Source organism: Pseudonaja textilis, chromosome 1 (genome assembly GCF_049901715.1).
Source record: "Pseudonaja textilis isolate UNSWEBS1 chromosome 1, rPseTex1.2, whole genome shotgun sequence".
Classification (NCBI taxonomy): Eukaryota; Metazoa; Chordata; class Lepidosauria; order Squamata; family Elapidae; genus Pseudonaja; species Pseudonaja textilis.
This window is the reverse complement of record NC_141990.1, coordinates 260703564-260719935: the sequence shown is the minus strand read 5'-3', so window position 1 is coordinate 260719935 and position 16372 is coordinate 260703564. Positions and strand designations below refer to the sequence as shown.

General features: G+C 44.9%; 1 protein-coding gene across 1 annotated transcript in view; it reads left to right on the top strand.

Moving 5' to 3' along the window:
• Positions 1-4437: 4437 nt before the first annotated feature.
• The window catches only part of ALX4 (ALX homeobox 4), a 69252-nt gene continuing 57317 nt past the window's right edge, over positions 4438-16372 (top strand). The window contains exon 1 of the mRNA XM_026704648.2: positions 4438-4983. Within this exon, the coding sequence (XP_026560433.1) occupies positions 4509-4983 (475 nt within the window). The 5' untranslated portion in view covers positions 4438-4508. The remainder of the gene's footprint in view (positions 4984-16372) is intronic.

Genomic DNA, 16372 nt, shown 5'->3' with positions numbered 1-16372 from the left:
GATCCCTTCCCACGATACCCTCGATGAAAAGAGGGAGAGGGAGGGACAGAGGGAGGGGGAGAGAGAGAGGGAGGGAGGGAGGGAGAGAGAGAGAGTTAAAAGAACTGCACGTCTGGTAAAATCGAAAGGTTTTAATTCTGAATGAATGTGGATAGATAGCAATGCCCGAAGAGTAAACTCATTAAACCACTGAGAGCAAGTCCCATCTGAAAGAAATGAGAGGCGCCCTAATTCCTGCGCTATCACTTCGGCTTAAGGAGACTTAACAAGCGCACTAAGGATCTCTCCTTCTCACACAAGCATCCCCCTCATTTTTGGTAATGCTCACAGAGGTGAGAATTGTGCTTGTTAGAAGGGGATAGATTTTCTTCTAACTTGCTTTGAACCTCTGAACGAATGGTTTTCGCGCAAAGGACCGAACTACCCTGAATCTGAATAAGAACCTTGATACGCGAATCACTGCAAGTTGTTGTTGTTGTTTTGTTTTTTGTTTTTAAAGGAATCGGGCTGTTTTTATCCCCGGAACAAGCAGTGGATCCCGAAGCTCAATTAGACGTTCCATCCTCGGATAACTAGATGAGCATAGCAGACTGCTGAGTTCCAGTTAAAATGCACGAATCCGACACAGCTGCCTCCCATAAGCTCATCCCCAGATCTTCCAAGGTGCCTGCTAGACAGCTCTTCTTGCTGGGATATTTGAACAATGGTAGATCTTTCGAAATTGCCTTTTAACGTTTAACTTTTTAAAGAGTAACCTGACCATGCAATTTTTTTTAAAAAAAAAAGTCTTAATTGTACTTCCAATTAAGTTATAAAAGAAACTTCATTCCTGTGTCATTTCCTGAAATATTAATATGCTACCGTAAAAAAAAAACACCTTGCTCATTAGATTTAAAGCAGCCAAAAGGAAGTATTGGTGGCCAATCAACTTTAAAAATAAAGAAAAATAAAGAAAAGGCATTACAAATGGGAAGGGAAGGGCTTTACTTGTTATTATTTCGAAGAACTAAAATGACTGTTTGTATATTCTGGGAGAGACAGGAAAATGAAAATGGATCGTTGCTACAATCAACATCCCATCGAGGATGTTAGCTCATTTGGGTCTCATCACAAGAGGCTGAACGTTATCCTCCAGGCCAAACTACCTCTCCCTTTTCTTTCAATCTCTTAAATTCCAGACAGGTTAAACCGATTTAGGGCAGATGAAGACCCTTCACACTTTAGATTGAAAGCCGTAACTTCGAGTGTAACCAGCCGTGACACTCACTAGAATGCCATCTTTCCTCAAAAAGGTACGTTCATTTGCCAGGGACTCCTAGCTCCGCTGGTTTTCTTAGGCAAACCCCGTTGCTCTGGCAAAAAGCCACGGTAGGGAAACAGGCCTCCTTCCTCCACCCCACCCCCCTCCGCCCGCTCCTCCCGGACCACGGAACCCATAGCGAAGCATGCTGCGCCACTTAATTTGCTTGCGCTGTTCAAGGGCTCAGATTCCCGCCCTTCCCCGATCCTGAATATAATGTTTATCGACTCAAAACACTGTCCCTAAATCTTAAGACAAATGTATTTATCAATGCATTTTTAAGAAGTCGATTTTTCCAGTTTATAAACTTTGCCACCTTCGGATGCTCTTGTTCCGTTAAATAAGCTCAAGTCTGATTGTGGTATTTGAGATAAGGAGAAGTTTGGTGTTATTAAGAATCCCCTCACTTTCTTACTGTTCTTTCTTAGTGATTTTTTTCCCTTCCGCTCTAGCAAATAATAATAATGATGATGATAACAACAACAATTGTTGGAAACTAAAGTTCCATTTAAACAAAGCAAAAATCAATTGTCCGGTCAATCGAAAATTTCGCAGTTTTCAGCGGACCTCACAAACTGCTCCTTCTAGTTGGGCTGTACCTAAGAGAGCTTAAACTCCCGTCTTAAAAACGTGTATCAGAAGCCAAGAGATTTTGAAAAAGCTAGCCTGCCCGTGTCTGCCCTCTTCCAAGTCTACCGCAGCTGCGGAAGTCCCGCTGCACAGGGAGAGAAGGAAAAAAAAGCGACTCCCACCCCCAGCCAGACCGACGCCCCCCCCAATACACACACCCCAATTCAAGATCGCCCAACTTGCCTTTTCTCTGAGGATTTCCCATGGCCTGTCCAGAAGTGGTTTTAGAAAGGCTCGAACGCACCATGGAGCTGATTTGGTTTTTATTAAGCCATACGAAAGAGGGCGAGCGAGAGGGGGGGGGAGGGGGAGGCCCCAAAAAACGAGGAAAGAATTAAAGCAGGTAATAAAGAGACGAAAGCAAGGAAAGCCGCTGAAAGCTTTCTTGGATCAGAAACCCGGACCACAACTTTGCCCAAGAAGGACTTTGGGGGCTTGTTTGAAACCTCTTTCCTTAAACATTTGGGGGCAAGACCATCCGACGGGTCTTAACCCAAGAAATAGCCACTCCACTTGCTGAAGTCCCAGAAACAAAACGTTCCCCTGAGAGGGGAAGGAAGGGGTAATAAATTGGATTACAGGTGCATCCCTCCCAAGAGTTGTTTGTCCAACTGTCCCTGTTTATTAAGGCCTGTGCCCCAATCCGAACCATCAAACTGGCCCAGGCCCCGGTCTTGGAGGACACCCACCACCACCCTCTCTGATGAAGCACCCAGTCAAGTGGATAACGAGAACGCGTTGTTTCCCAGTCCAGCCCCAGATGTTCAAACAGGTGCTTAAGCTTGAAGGCGAAACAAGTCAATGAGAGAGCGAGATCTGTCGCCCGAGATCACCAGGATCTCCGTCTGTTCAGGTGCATTGCCATTGGTTCTGCCATTGGTACGTTTCCGTTTCGAGCCTAGCTAGGCGCTATTGTCCGGTTCTGTTCTGGTTTAATCAGGTCAAATTCCCGAAACTTCCGAAAGATTGGTTCCCTTCGGTCTGCCTCGAGAGACGGATTGGAATCAACTCCCGGTATCTGATCCCCGCTTCTCTCCCAGAACAGGGCTCGCCAAAACCCCCCCTTTTTTTTTTTTTGCCATCTAGAACATATTTTTATTTGTTTTTCCACCAAATCTCTTTCCTGGAGGATAGTCTCGAGCTCTCCCGCCTCCCTCGTTTTTAAATAACCGGCCTTCTTTTTTTAAACCGACCTCGGAGTAAACGATGCTCCCTCCCTGGTGAGGTGAAATAAGTGTAGCAAAGGCCGCGCGAATAAAGGGTTAAGGGTGCTTTTGACCGAGAAGCCGCGGATCCCGTTTGCTTAATATCTTTATTACTGGAGAGAGAGAGAGAGAGAGAGAGAGAGAATGGAAACCAGATGTGGGAATGGAAAAAAGAGAGATTACGGATGGAGAAAATGTAGCGTAAAGGGGCAGCAGGAGTTAAAGCAGGAGAGGAGGAGTGGCGATATTTTTTTTCCCCCTGGATCCATTACTGAGGCCTGGAGAAGTGGGTCTCCCCCAAAGTAAACCTCCAAAGCACCTTGGGAAGCGGAGGGGAGAAACCCTTTCCGGCATCCAGGTGGCGGGACAAACGTTTGCTTAAACCACTAGCGGGAAAGAGTTGCCTATTTGGATTAGTGGGAGAGGACAGCAGAGAAGACACCCCCGCCTGTAAATTCTAGGAAAGTGTGTCCCTTTATTGACCAAAATTCGATCCAGGCGGGTAATCAACCGGTGAAACTTTCTTCTTTTCTTTTCTCTTGAAAGCTCCTCCAGTTGAATGTATATACCTGCTGTTTTCCACCCAGGAGCTGGGAAAGAGAGTAATTAAAGCCAGTTAAGGCGATAGGCTGCCTAACAGAGCTGACCAAATGACCTCGACGTTGACGGTCATTCTTTCCGGTCAGCAAACCCAAAAGAGCTGCCCGGCTAACAGCTCAGAAGAAGGGAGGAAAGAGGGCCGGAGGAATCGGCCCAGGAATGGCCGGAGGAGGAACGCCTCGGAGTCGGCCGGCTCTTCCGCCCCGCGCACCATCTCAACCGGCAGCCACAATTGCATCACCGCCATGCGGCCTCCTGGCTTCTATATTGTATTGCTTTCTAATGGTTATTTAAAAACAAACAAATAATGCAGAAGCAACAAACAAGAAAGCCTGCCCTTTTTCTCCCTGGCTTCCCCCTTCCCGCCTGCCGTTCTTTGCGCGGATGGATTGGGAAGCGCCGGGCGAGAGAGCCGCTTTCAGGGCCCGAGGGGAGGAGGAGGAGGAGGAGGAGGGAGGAAACCTGGGGAAGGAGAGAAGAGGGGCTGAAGGAAGAGCTCCTTCTCTCTCTCCTACCTCCCCTCCTGGTGAGCCCCTTTCCCCTTTTACTGGGGGTGGGTGGGGTGGGACGGATCTGCTCAGCTCCGGAGAACATCTGACTCTGCTTAGTGCTGGCTAGCCCAACCGTCTGTGTGCGGGTGTGTGGCTGCGTGTGTCGGTGAGTGTGTATGTGTGCATGAGCGTGCGGGGGGGGGGGAAGGGTGGGGGGAATCCAGAGAAAGGCTCTCTGGCGATGCGTGAGGACACTGCTGCCGGGGCCTTTTAATTTTAGGCATGAATGCTGAGAGTTGCGTGCCGTTCTGCGATCCGACGGCTGCTACCATGGATTCCTTCTACAACGCCGCCTCGCAAGGCAGCGTCGACGGCTCCTCGCCTTTTAGGGCATTTCCCGGCAGCAGCGACAAATTCAGCTCCGCTTTCCTGGCCAGCAAAGGACAAAGCTTTGGAGACAGCGGCGGAGGAGGCGGCGGTAGCAGCGGCAGCAGCAACAACAGTCCCAAGCGCCGGAGCCGCTACAGCCAGCCGGAATGTCCGTCTCTGGACGGCAGCGGCGCGCAGCAGCCACAGGCGCTCCCGACCGCCGCCGCCGCTTCCACCACCACCGCGGCCGCCGCCTTTAACAAGTACCACTTGCAGCCCCCGCCGCCGCTCTACGGGCAGCGCGGCTCTTGTAAAAGCCCCCCGAGCAGCAACCTCAAGTTGCAGGACGCCAGCGGCCACAACGGAGCCCTGCAGCTTTCTTGCTTCGGTGAGTCACCGGATCGATCGGGGCCGGGGCTTGATGGGGCGGGAGGTCCTTGCGAAAAAGCAGCCCTGGCGGGTTGTTTCTATGGACCGCCCTCGGCATTGGCCCTCTGGGCTGGGAATTCCTGGTGCGCTTCTTTTTCGGTGTATCCGTCCTGTTCTCGGGGTCTTAAATGGGGCGCGGGTGTCTCTCCTTTCTCCCCTTCCTTCTTCGCAAAGCAGAGCGGTGGCAATTCAGGGCTTCCTTCTGGATTCGTAGCTGAAGGGGAAGTCCATGGCCTCGGCGATGGGAAGCAAACGGCCGTTTAGGAAGGAAAGGGCATCGCCAAACCTCAGCCTCCGAAAGGAGATTGTGCCGCCCACTGTCTGGTTGAGCGGGGAGAAGGAGACTTGCAAATGGCCTCATCTAACGGGTTCACACGCTGTTGGGTTGAACATCCCGTTCTGGGATGAACAATCCACTACTACGGTATCAACTTGATAGTTTTCCCTGCGATTTAAAACAAAACTAAACTATGATTAAGATATTATTACATTTATAACATAGCTGTTTCTTATTTTGTACCTGAAGATGCTTCTTGGCTTGGAAGGAATTTCCTGGAATTGGGGAGGAATTTATTTCAAAATTACGTATTCTCTTTCAGAAAAAAAAAGCAGTGAAAGTCTGGAGGGAAATTGGAGGCAGAAAAGACCATCTATTTGGGTGGTTGGTTTCTAATCCCGTGGCAAAGGTTGACTCCTAATTCTGTTTTGCTTCGTTTCTCCTGTCCTGCCCAAATGCCCCAAGAAGAGCACAGTAATCACATATTTAGAATCCCCAAACAAAGCTCTCCCCCTTTCCAGATAGACAGCTCAAGTCTTCGGCCTTGAACTTCTGAGCACCACCCGCTAACACGTTTTGTCATTTAATTAGGCGCATGGAATTCATGAATAGCTTATCCTGGATTCGTTCTCAGTATGCGTTACAGAAGTGGTTAAAATGAAAGCAAGTGTTTGCTTAGGCGATTCTTCTGGGAATATTAGCAATAAGGAAAGTGAAAATAAAATTATCTCTCTGTATCTTTCCTCTGCCAGCTCCCTCCCTCCTTGTAAAAACTTCCTTTAAGGTCATCCCAACTGTCTTGTCTTTGCAGTCCTGAAAAACGTCTCTGCTTGGACACAAAAACAAACCAGCTTTTAAAAGTTTGTGATTAGCGACCTTAAATAAAAAGTTATATATAAAAGTAGTCCTAAAAATACATTTCGAAGCCACATTCTGTTTTCAAGAAAATTATTTAGAATTTGGGAAGCTCTGGTTTGCCACGAGATGTGATTTCATTCCTCCCCATCCATCTCTTCCGTCTAACCTTCTTAAAATTTGCTGATCGCTTTAATGTCCCAGTTATTTCAATCGGTGAAATCTGGCTGGGACACGACCAATACAAAAGGAATAACTGGAGTTGAGCTTATTTCAGCATCCTGCAAGCTGCTGCTGAGGAGCTTTTATTCTGTACTTATCCTGTAACACTCACCACCACCACCCCAAAAAAACCATTAGCACCTCTTGACTTTCAAGGGGAATCAGAAGCCCGTATCTTTCGACATCTTTGTAGCGGGGATTGCCTTTCCTTGCTGCGTTTCTTAGCGAGTTACTTGTGGGGGGGGGGGGATCCACCCTTGTCTTTCTCTAATTTACTTTCCCGCTTCCACAAACAGCCCTTTCGATCTATTTAAGAAGATTGGAAATCTGGGTGCGTTTGGACCTAGAGGAAAAACGTTGGGGGTTGAGGTTACGTTAATAAGCCATCTGTCGCCAGGAAAGCAAAGAGATCCTCCTGTCTACCTTATTTTCTGGCTTCACTCACTGTTAGATCAGGTCCCAGAGTCCAACTGAATTTTCCCTCCTGTTCGCTATGCGAGAAGGATCATCGGAAGACACCTTAAAGTCAGTTGTTCAATTGCGCCGCCAACTAGGTGCCCAGGATCAAGTACAGATTAGGGGGCGAAGGGTTCTCAAATAATCTTATCAACCTTACAACTAAAGAAAATTTATCCAGGTAATCTACGTTGTGTGGGTGCCTTTTTTTTTCTGCAGTGCCTTCCTTTTTCAGAAATGCGTTGACAAAGGACAAACCTAGATTTTCTTTCTGCCCACCTCCAACATGACTAAGAAGCCGAGAAGGCGTTTTATATCCATTTCACGCAACTTTGCTCACACAACCGCATTGGCAACAGAGACTCGTTTGGTTATTGCCCAATTTGCAGTCCCGTTCAGGTGCCCAGTCTTCAGGGAAATGGAGTTGGAAGCTTCATTAAAGTCAAGCTAGGAAGATGGGAAAGGCAGGCCCTGGACCCCTCAACCAGTCTCTTTCCAAGGAGATTTCGATAACTGATTTTGTCTGTAGGATATCTTCTTCCTCATTTGCTTCCTTAGGGCAAATGAGCGGTAAGTAGGTTTCTTCCCCAAGTGAGCATATAAAATAGAAATAGAAAAGCGGGGCTAAGCTTGAAATTTCTTGGGGCAGAACCGCTCGAAGAGGGAAGCTCCGGCACCCACACAACGACCCCTTTTTTATGCCAAGGGAGAAGAAATAAATGGCCCCGATTCCAATCTGCCTTTTAAAAAATATCACCCTATGGAGCGTTCCCAGGGTTAAGCCCAAAGGGAGCGAACGAGCGACGGGACAGGACAGAGAGGCTTTACGCGCGCTTTTTTTTCCCAAGCGGTTCACTCGGTGAGAGGCAAAGTCTGTCAGAGCCCTGAATGGCCTCGGTAAAGGTCGGCAATAGCCAAATATTCACCTGCACCGGAAGATGTCTATTAACCGCCACTTTTCCCTTTGGCTTTTGGGGTGATAAATTGGGGAAACAAGGAGGGGGAAGGAGGGCCTCTCCGAAGGAAATATTCCCGACACCTGGCTTGGATCTGTTCTGAATAACCATTTGCGCGGTTGGACGCCCCTAATAGCTCTGCGCCGCAGAATCAGCTGATTCTAGCCCTTGTGTCTGAATCTTTAAACCAGATGCTTTTGAGGTCCGTGATTGCTACCATTTGATGGAGACGGGAATGGCCACTGAAAATCATTGGTTTCTTCCTCGACCCAATTGTGTTAACATGGAGGAAGCCGTAATCCCTAGCCATGTTTAGAGGAAATCCCAAGGGAATCGTGCTTGCTTAATTTCCAAATTAATTAACGTTAATGTTCGGTAGTATTTGCGCTACGTTCACTATAAAACAAAGAAGCCCGAATGATAACCGACCGCCGTCCCTTGAGAGAAAAATCCCGATCACCTTCCCTGTGATCTTCGCCTTTGGGACCGTTAAATGGGGGTGGGGGGTGTAAGGTGGCGATCGATTAAATGTTTGAAGGATTTCCAAGCACCTTTCAGTCGGAGGCGCATTTTCAAAGCAGCGCTCCGTAGCGTTGTGTGTGATGTGGCTTGAGGGACAAAGCAACTTAATGGGAACCTCCTGGATGTGTGGGAACAATGAATCACAATAATAAGGAATATTGTTGAAAGAATAGTTGCCGATTAGCATGAAGCGAAAATTGGGGAGTGAGGTCTGCCAGTTATGGGCGCATGAAATAAAACGTACTTCCCACCAGAAATAAACCGGCCTCAATAAAGTCTCCAACATTGGAAATGGGACTCTGAATTCAAACCGGAGCAAAGCGTTCGTTTGGGGAAAGAGAGGCAAGTAAAAGCGGGATAAAGTTCTCGCACGTTCAAAAGCTAAATTAAGTCCTCACATAGGCCGTTTCATCGGCCCTGCGGTGGCAGATGAAAAGGAAACGGTGCTCCGGTGGCGCTGGTGTCCAATGCAGCTCTTTCTCTAGTGAAAACGAACGTTTTTTCCCCCAGGACCGAGCGATAGCAATCGCGGACCCAAGTCCGTACTACCGAAGCGGTTCATATGTGTAAGGTCCTGCCAAGCATAAACGGCAAGTAACTCGAACATAAACGGCAAGTAACGTGAACTCCATGAAAGGCCGACCATCTCCCTATAGAGAAGGCGGCAAGATTTGGGGAGAATCTCCAGATCTCCTGCGAGAGGAGCCTTCAGGGAGAGGGAAATGCGGCCCTTACAAGGAAGGAAGCGCCTGGAAACTAGTGGGCTTCTCGGTCACTTTCTTTAGCTTTCAAGGCGGTGCCTGTTGAATCGCAAACACCCTTCGCGGCCTGCGGCAGTGGGTACCCATGACAAGCTTTGTTTTCCAATGGGGTTTGTTCGGCAAACCTACCGGCCTTACCGGCCAAGCCCTGTTAACATTTCAGCTTTAAAACTATTGGCGTCATTTGGGGTTTTTTTCTCAGGAATCCATTCCCGCCTTTTTTGTCAAGCGGTGCGGCCTAGCCCGTGCCTTGCCTCCTCCAACTTAGCTCGCCGTCTTTGACTCCAGAGGGAATCGAGATCAATAAGAAAAAACCTTTCGGACATCTTCCTCGATCCACCTCTCGGCACCCTGGTCGTGAATTTCTTAAGGCCGCCGTCGTCCCTTACATAGCTTTGTACAAGCTCGGATCCCCCAGATGCGGGCGAGCGAGCGAGCAAGCAACGCTTCCCACCCTTCGCGATGAATGCCGGGAATGGTAACCGACGCCAGTCGGAGACCGCCGCTACAGGCCCCTGTCTGGAAACCGAGGTTATCCCGAGGAACCAGAGCGATGCTTCCGGAGGCCTCAGAGCCATTTCTGAGGGTACCTACGGGTACCAGCGGCCGAGCTTTGCAGATCGATTTAGGCAGAGAGGCGACAATGTGGAGTCTGTTTTTGGTAGGCATTAATAATCCCATCGCCTCAGTGAGGAATAAGGCTGTATATATGCTGGGAAAGGATAGAAAACTAATTAAAATTTCTTTGAGAGTCTGCTTAAGAAGTGTGTCCCCTCTTCTTCCCCGCCTCAAAGCCCCAGTTTATCTCCAGCCCTGTTTCTCCAGGTCCAAGTTCAGGCTCTCCAGCACTGGAGCAAGGCAGGGCAGGGCAGGGCAGGGCAGGGTGGGTGGGTTTTGAGTCCATCTTCTCAATGTTGTCTCTACAAAAGGGAGAGTTGTTTGAGCTTCCCTCCAGGACAGTTTTACCCTCATAGATTCCAAAAATAACAAAAGATTTTATTATCTGAAAGCTAGAGGCCGCTGGCCTAGACAAACCCATTGGCCCATGGTTTGAATAGTTAAGCTGGTCTTCAGTGGGTCTGCTTTATTTCTAGAGTTAAAATGTGACTGACAGGCCTCCTTCCAGGGCCAAATGGACCTCTTCGTGCTTTTGCTTTATGTCTCCAAAACCAAGAGCGTCACATCAGTGTAAAAGGAGACTAAATTTAGCTATAGCTCAGCTTGATTAGAAAATGAGTGAATCCTGAGATTGGGTAGGAGGGAGAAGAACGTGATTGAAATCCCTGTATGGCAGATTGACATCCCTGTGCATATTTGGTACAGATACAATTACACTTTCAAATGGAATTTGTAAAGTGGAACATGAAAGGTATGTTTATCCAGAGTTTCTACATTTGTAACTTGTACTTGATAATAAATGTGCACAATGACATTGAAGGACAGGTCTTTAACTATGCCTTTATAATTAGGCCATTTCCTCACTAGTTATTTATTGCTTTTTACCAAGCAGTTCAACTTGTTGCAGTGAGGGAAAGCTGATCTTCATGTCTGATGTATCAGTCCAGTGATAGCTGATGCTACAAATCACAAGCAAAGAAAAGGCAACTCTTTTAAGAGAATTGATTGATTGATTGATTGATTGCTACCAGTAGATATGTGTGTATGTTGCTGTACTATACCAAATACAAATGAGTTCCAACATCCAATCAAAACATCCAACTCATCCACCTCTATTAGGTTTCTGTTTGTGAACAATGAAATGTGCCTGCATAAATGCCTTGGAATATTACTCTTTTTTCTGAGTATGAATTTTAATTTCCTTGTATCAAAAGCTGAATTGTACATCTGCAAACTGAAATCGTAATTAAAGGAAAAATAGAAAATATAAGAGTAAGCTGCATATTTGGTTAGAAGCTGGTAAAAGGGAGGGAAAACTCCACCATTGTGGTGAAAAGTAGTCTGAATTAATATTTCTTCAACTTGGAACTGAGATAAATGGTATTTCTCCATATTTAAATATATTACCCTCATAAAATTTGTTCTGGAAGGGAAGAGGACATGTGGGCAGACAGGCATCTGTGCGTGCTAGGGTGGGGATGCTCGTTCAAAGCATGAGAGAGGGTGGTGGGTAGAAAGAGAGAGAATGTGCCCTGGGATATTTGCTCATTGGATTAATAGAAGAAAAACTACTTTTCCTGGCATCCAAAAATCTAAAAGTGCCAGGCCTGGCAATTCCTAGTGACTTGCTTCCTTAGAGAATAAGGCTATAAACCAAAGTTGTTGGGAATGGGAAGAGACTGTCTGCACAGAAACCTGAGGAGGATAGCAATTTTCCAAATGACCTTTCAGAGAGTTTCAAAACAACTCAGAACTGAACTGCCCTAGCTTCCATTGGGGGTGGGGAGACCTTGCGGGATAAGAATCCTTACTTCCATTTAGTTTCTGGCTGATTGTAATATCTACTGAGCTTCCTTTCCGTCAAAGGCCACCTTTTGCCTCTCCAGTTATGGTTTCTCGTTTTTGGACTGTCCCCAAAGCCAGGGAGATTTACTACTGGACTAAATCAGTTTGAAGGGCAACACTTGTGCCCAGACTTTGTTCTGTTGCTAGAATGCTGGAATACAATCGTCTTCTGTACTGATTGTATAGAACCAGGCTGGGTTCACATAATATACTAAGTGAAAATGTTCTTGGTACTGTGTATTGTAAGGATATAGCCAGCATAAGTAGTGTCTGATTTACTATGCTATGTGAACTCAGTTCAGTAAATTATGGTTCAATTAAGTGGCTGGCCTGAGGTATAAACCCCACACACTTCCCAAACATTAAAAAAAAAAACTTGACTACAAACTGTTGACATAAATAACACATGGATATCCCTCACTACTCATGCATTTGTTTCTTGGGCAGCCTTCTTCCATTGGTTCTCATTAAAAAAAAAAATCCAGTCTTTGCTGGTGTGAGATTCCTGTAGCAGAATTAATCTTATGTTTCTGTGACTTGGCCCTGGCATCAGGTGATATTATAAGCTCAGAGAATTAGATAAAGATGGATGGAACTCCTAATTTATGCAGCCTGACTTATAGCTCTAGCAAGCCCACCAATGCACATCAACCTTCCATAATCTAGCAATCAAGCATACTTTCTGTATCACGAAAATATAGTCTTCTAAGCCTACAGAGAAATACCACTTCCAACAGATGGGATAGAGAAAAAGTCACTGCCTCTTTTAGTTTGGCTATTCTTTATCCACTGAAAAGAATAGAGGGAAGAAGAACATTTTCAAATCCAGGAGCTTATGATAAAAGACCACAAGTCTATGACCATCAGTCCCCAAAGAAATTACCAAAATTTCATTTGTTGATAGAACCAGTTACTTGCTGAACCTATAACATACTTTCCCAACATGATGTCTTCAGATGTGGTTGGCCAATTCCATAATTCCCAGCTAGACTGTAACAACAAAGGGTATATTGGATGGGAATTACAAGAATCCCAATACCTCTGGAAGATGCTAAATTGGGCAAGTAGCTACTTTCTTACTTAAAAGATTTAATTTCTTTTGACAGAACTGTTTTTAGCGATCTCTCTTCTTCCACATACATACATCCTAGAAAATACATCTCTGGATTTGGACCAAATTTTGTTGTTGCTTGATAGAATAATAAAGCACAGTGTGGCAGAAAAGTGGTATTTACATCACATAGAATCACAAAACTCTGGGTTGAATTCTTAGAGCAACCTTATGCAACCTGGTAAATGAGCCAGACTAAAATGTTATGTCCCGATATGCTATCAGAATTAAATGAAACTTGAAATAAAACTTAACTGAATAGTTTCAGGAGTATCAAGTTAGGACTGTGATCTTGAATTAAGCTTAGATTACTTTTCAAATGATTATACCTATCTGGAATTACTAATCTCTGTGGAACAGCGTGGTCTGAAGTATTCAAATCTGTGCCTCTCTTATTTTAACCTTACCAAGCTATGTTGTACTAAACAGCAAGAAGAAATTGTAAACAAAACCATTTAATGTATTTTACTGATATTTAAGGCTCACTATAAATTTGTAACAAAACTCAACATGTCCCACATGTTATAATAACTCTAATTTCCTTTTGGTTTCATTCATTCTCAGGTTGCTTCCTCACTAGTAAGTGATAGCATTTTATACACCCAACCATCTCTGTGATATGATAATAATGAAGACAGGCCATTTCCTCATTAGCTAAAAGGTTCAAGGTGTCATCTTGCATTACTATAACAGTAATGAAAACAGACCTTATAACCATGGTGGGATGATGCCAGAGTTGCTATAAATGACTAAAATTTGCCAGGCTTTGTTTCATCATGGCAGGAGCCGCGGGACCCTATAAGATGCTACAAATCTCCAATGAGAAAATAGCTGGAGACCATTCCCAATATAGACCATTATAGCAATAATCTGACTGAAGGGTACTATAAATTAGTAGTTCAGAAACTGGCCAAGAGGTTATGAGCATATACGGTGGTCCAGAGGTCAAAAATTCCCTCACTGTCTGGACTTTGAAGACTCTCGTTCCTTCTCAAAAAGAATCAGGCAATGACAAAAACGTTAGGGTTTAAATGTCATTTCACCGAATAGGGATATCCTGGAGTAGCCCAATAGCAGGGATGGTCCAATAGCAATCTTTCCCACCATTGCTAAACCTCCCTCTATGGAGTCCCTTAGGAAGTTAGGCGAGCTCAGTCTATTTTTTTAAGGGGGGCGGATTTAGGTGGGTAGAGCAGCAACCGCGGGTATCGATCTAGTCCCGACTGGTTTCCAAGCCCTTTCAGTTGTCCCCCTGCGGGAGAAGCTGCTGCGAGCTGACCCGCCCCACAACTCCCTTGAAAGATCCAGAGTTGGCGGGCACCCGCCTGGCGAACTGGAGGAGACGGATCTCCCTTTCCGAGCGGAGGGAGAACCGACAGTGGGTCAACCGGGCTCTGAGACTAGCAAGTCAAGATGCTGGGGCGACGGGGGGCTTCTGATCCGAATCCTTGCAAAGAGGATGAACCGAATCTACCCAACCAGGTCCTGCACAACTACTTAGCGATGTGCTCAGGCTTGGTTTGAACAAAAACATTACAGCACCGCAAATTGCTGTAAATGCAACAATTGCACTAGACCTTACAGTACGACTCTTTACTATGCCTATTCAGTAATAAAATCTATTATGCTCCTTGACCTTTACTCCTGGTAAATCCGTTCAGGATTTATATTCTTATTCTTAAACGGGCTGTCCTTTGTTAATTGGGTTATTTATCACATGATTTCACTTCTTACATTTTCCCCTTTTTATGTCTAATGAAGTAGATTCTAATTCAGAAAAGTGCATGAATAAATATGAGGATTTTTAAAGATTCACAAGACCCTTTCTTTGTCTTTGATCCCCAATCTGTTGCCCTCCAGATGTTTGAACTGCAGTTCCCAGAATTCCTAGGAACATAGTGACTGCTAGAGTAAGTTAAGGTCCAGCTATTTGAAATCTGCCGGGTTGCAGGGTGGGGAGGAGGAGGTTGGTCTATATATTTACTTGGGAAATCATTGTAATATATTCACTAACATTCCAGCTTCCTAAAATTAACCTCCAAGTATATTTGTATTACATAAGGGAAAGGAAAAAGAAATGGGATTGTTCATAGTCACAGAAATTACTTTCTCATTGGTTTTGCTGCTGGTTAAAATGGTTTTGTCTCTCCTTGACCAAGAAAATTACTTTGAATAAAATGAAAAATGGAGTACCTATATTTCTTTCATCTCTGAGATTTATTTTGTGCCTTTTTGTTCTTGTTAAAAAAAAGTGATTGCCAAATGTGTATTTTGAGAAATTTAAACAGTTGCATACTCTAATCTGCTTCCCAACTTCCCAAATAATTCTTCTGCTTCCCTCAAACCAATTATTCTAGGGCCGGCTGGCTTTTCATCTTTAAAATAACTTTTACCTTCCAGATCATGCTAATGTGTGCTTACCAAATGGTTCACACGTGCTTGGAACTGAGACTGGATGTTCACAGGCAAGTAAAAGGTAATATAATCAAAGTCCATTTCCTCTATGGTGATTTATGGTATCATCTAGCCACCATTATGCTGGTATATCAGTAATGGAGACAGCCTACTGCCACAATTATGGCTAGATGGCTGTATAAATCACTACAAAGGAAATGAAACTGTTGGGGAGACTGTTCTATTAAATCAATTTTTAATGCTTCTCTGTGTTTTGTTCTATTTAATGTTTCACAAGTAAGAAGAAATAAACATATGGAGGAAAACAGATGTGAATTTAAAGAATTGTTTTAACAACATAAAAGTTTTGGTGGCTTGTTTGCTAGGATTTGTGGATTGCTTGTTTGTTGCCACATTCTGAATTATGACTGCTGTTGATCCACTGAAGTGACACTATTTGTGATAGCACCTCACTGTCACATGAATGTTTGTCCCTGTCTTCCCAATGTTGAGAGGTAACCAGGCTAAGGAAGGCAGAATCAGCATGCCATAAACCTGTGCGAGAGATTCACAACAAATTCCTTTGGAATAGACATAACAGCTCAATATACCAACCTGTGGTATTCAGGACACACATACACACACACCAAAGCAAAGTGCAAGTAATTTCAAGCTGCAATGTTTTTATTAGGACAGATTTTTGGAGAATTTTTCCCCAAAAGATGAATTCTAACAGCAAAATAGCTATATCTGTCCCTAACCTGCTCCTCAAGTCTTCCAACAGTACATTCATCACTATAGTAAACTGAATCCACCTGCTGCTGGCTGTCCTCTTCTCTTTCCTTCTACTTTTCCCAGCAAGTTCTCAACTGCTTCTTTAGTACTTCTGAACCAGAAATAGATTTCAGGAAAAGGCAGCTGAGTCCCAGGCTAGGAATGGAATGAGATTACCACTCCTAGTAATCAGAAATCATAAACTGGCAGTACCTTTGGAACAGATCCTCTAGAAATTGGGACTTTCGAAGGAGAGGGATCCATCAGGCATTATCTCAACACTTTTCCCACCTTTTCAAAAAGGAGAAAGCAAAACAAAAAGTGACAATTATATAAGTGTAACAATTCACCAAGCCTGGAGATTATCGTGCACAGAAATGGGAAGAGAGGAAAGCAATACATTTATTATTATTAGGGGTTTTTTTTAACCTGGCTGTTATTGGTTTATAACTAATTCAAAGCTGTGAACTCACATAATACTCCTTCCTTCCCCTATTTTCCCCACAACAACAACCCTGTGAGGTGGGTTGGGCTGAAAGAGGGTGACTGACCCAAAG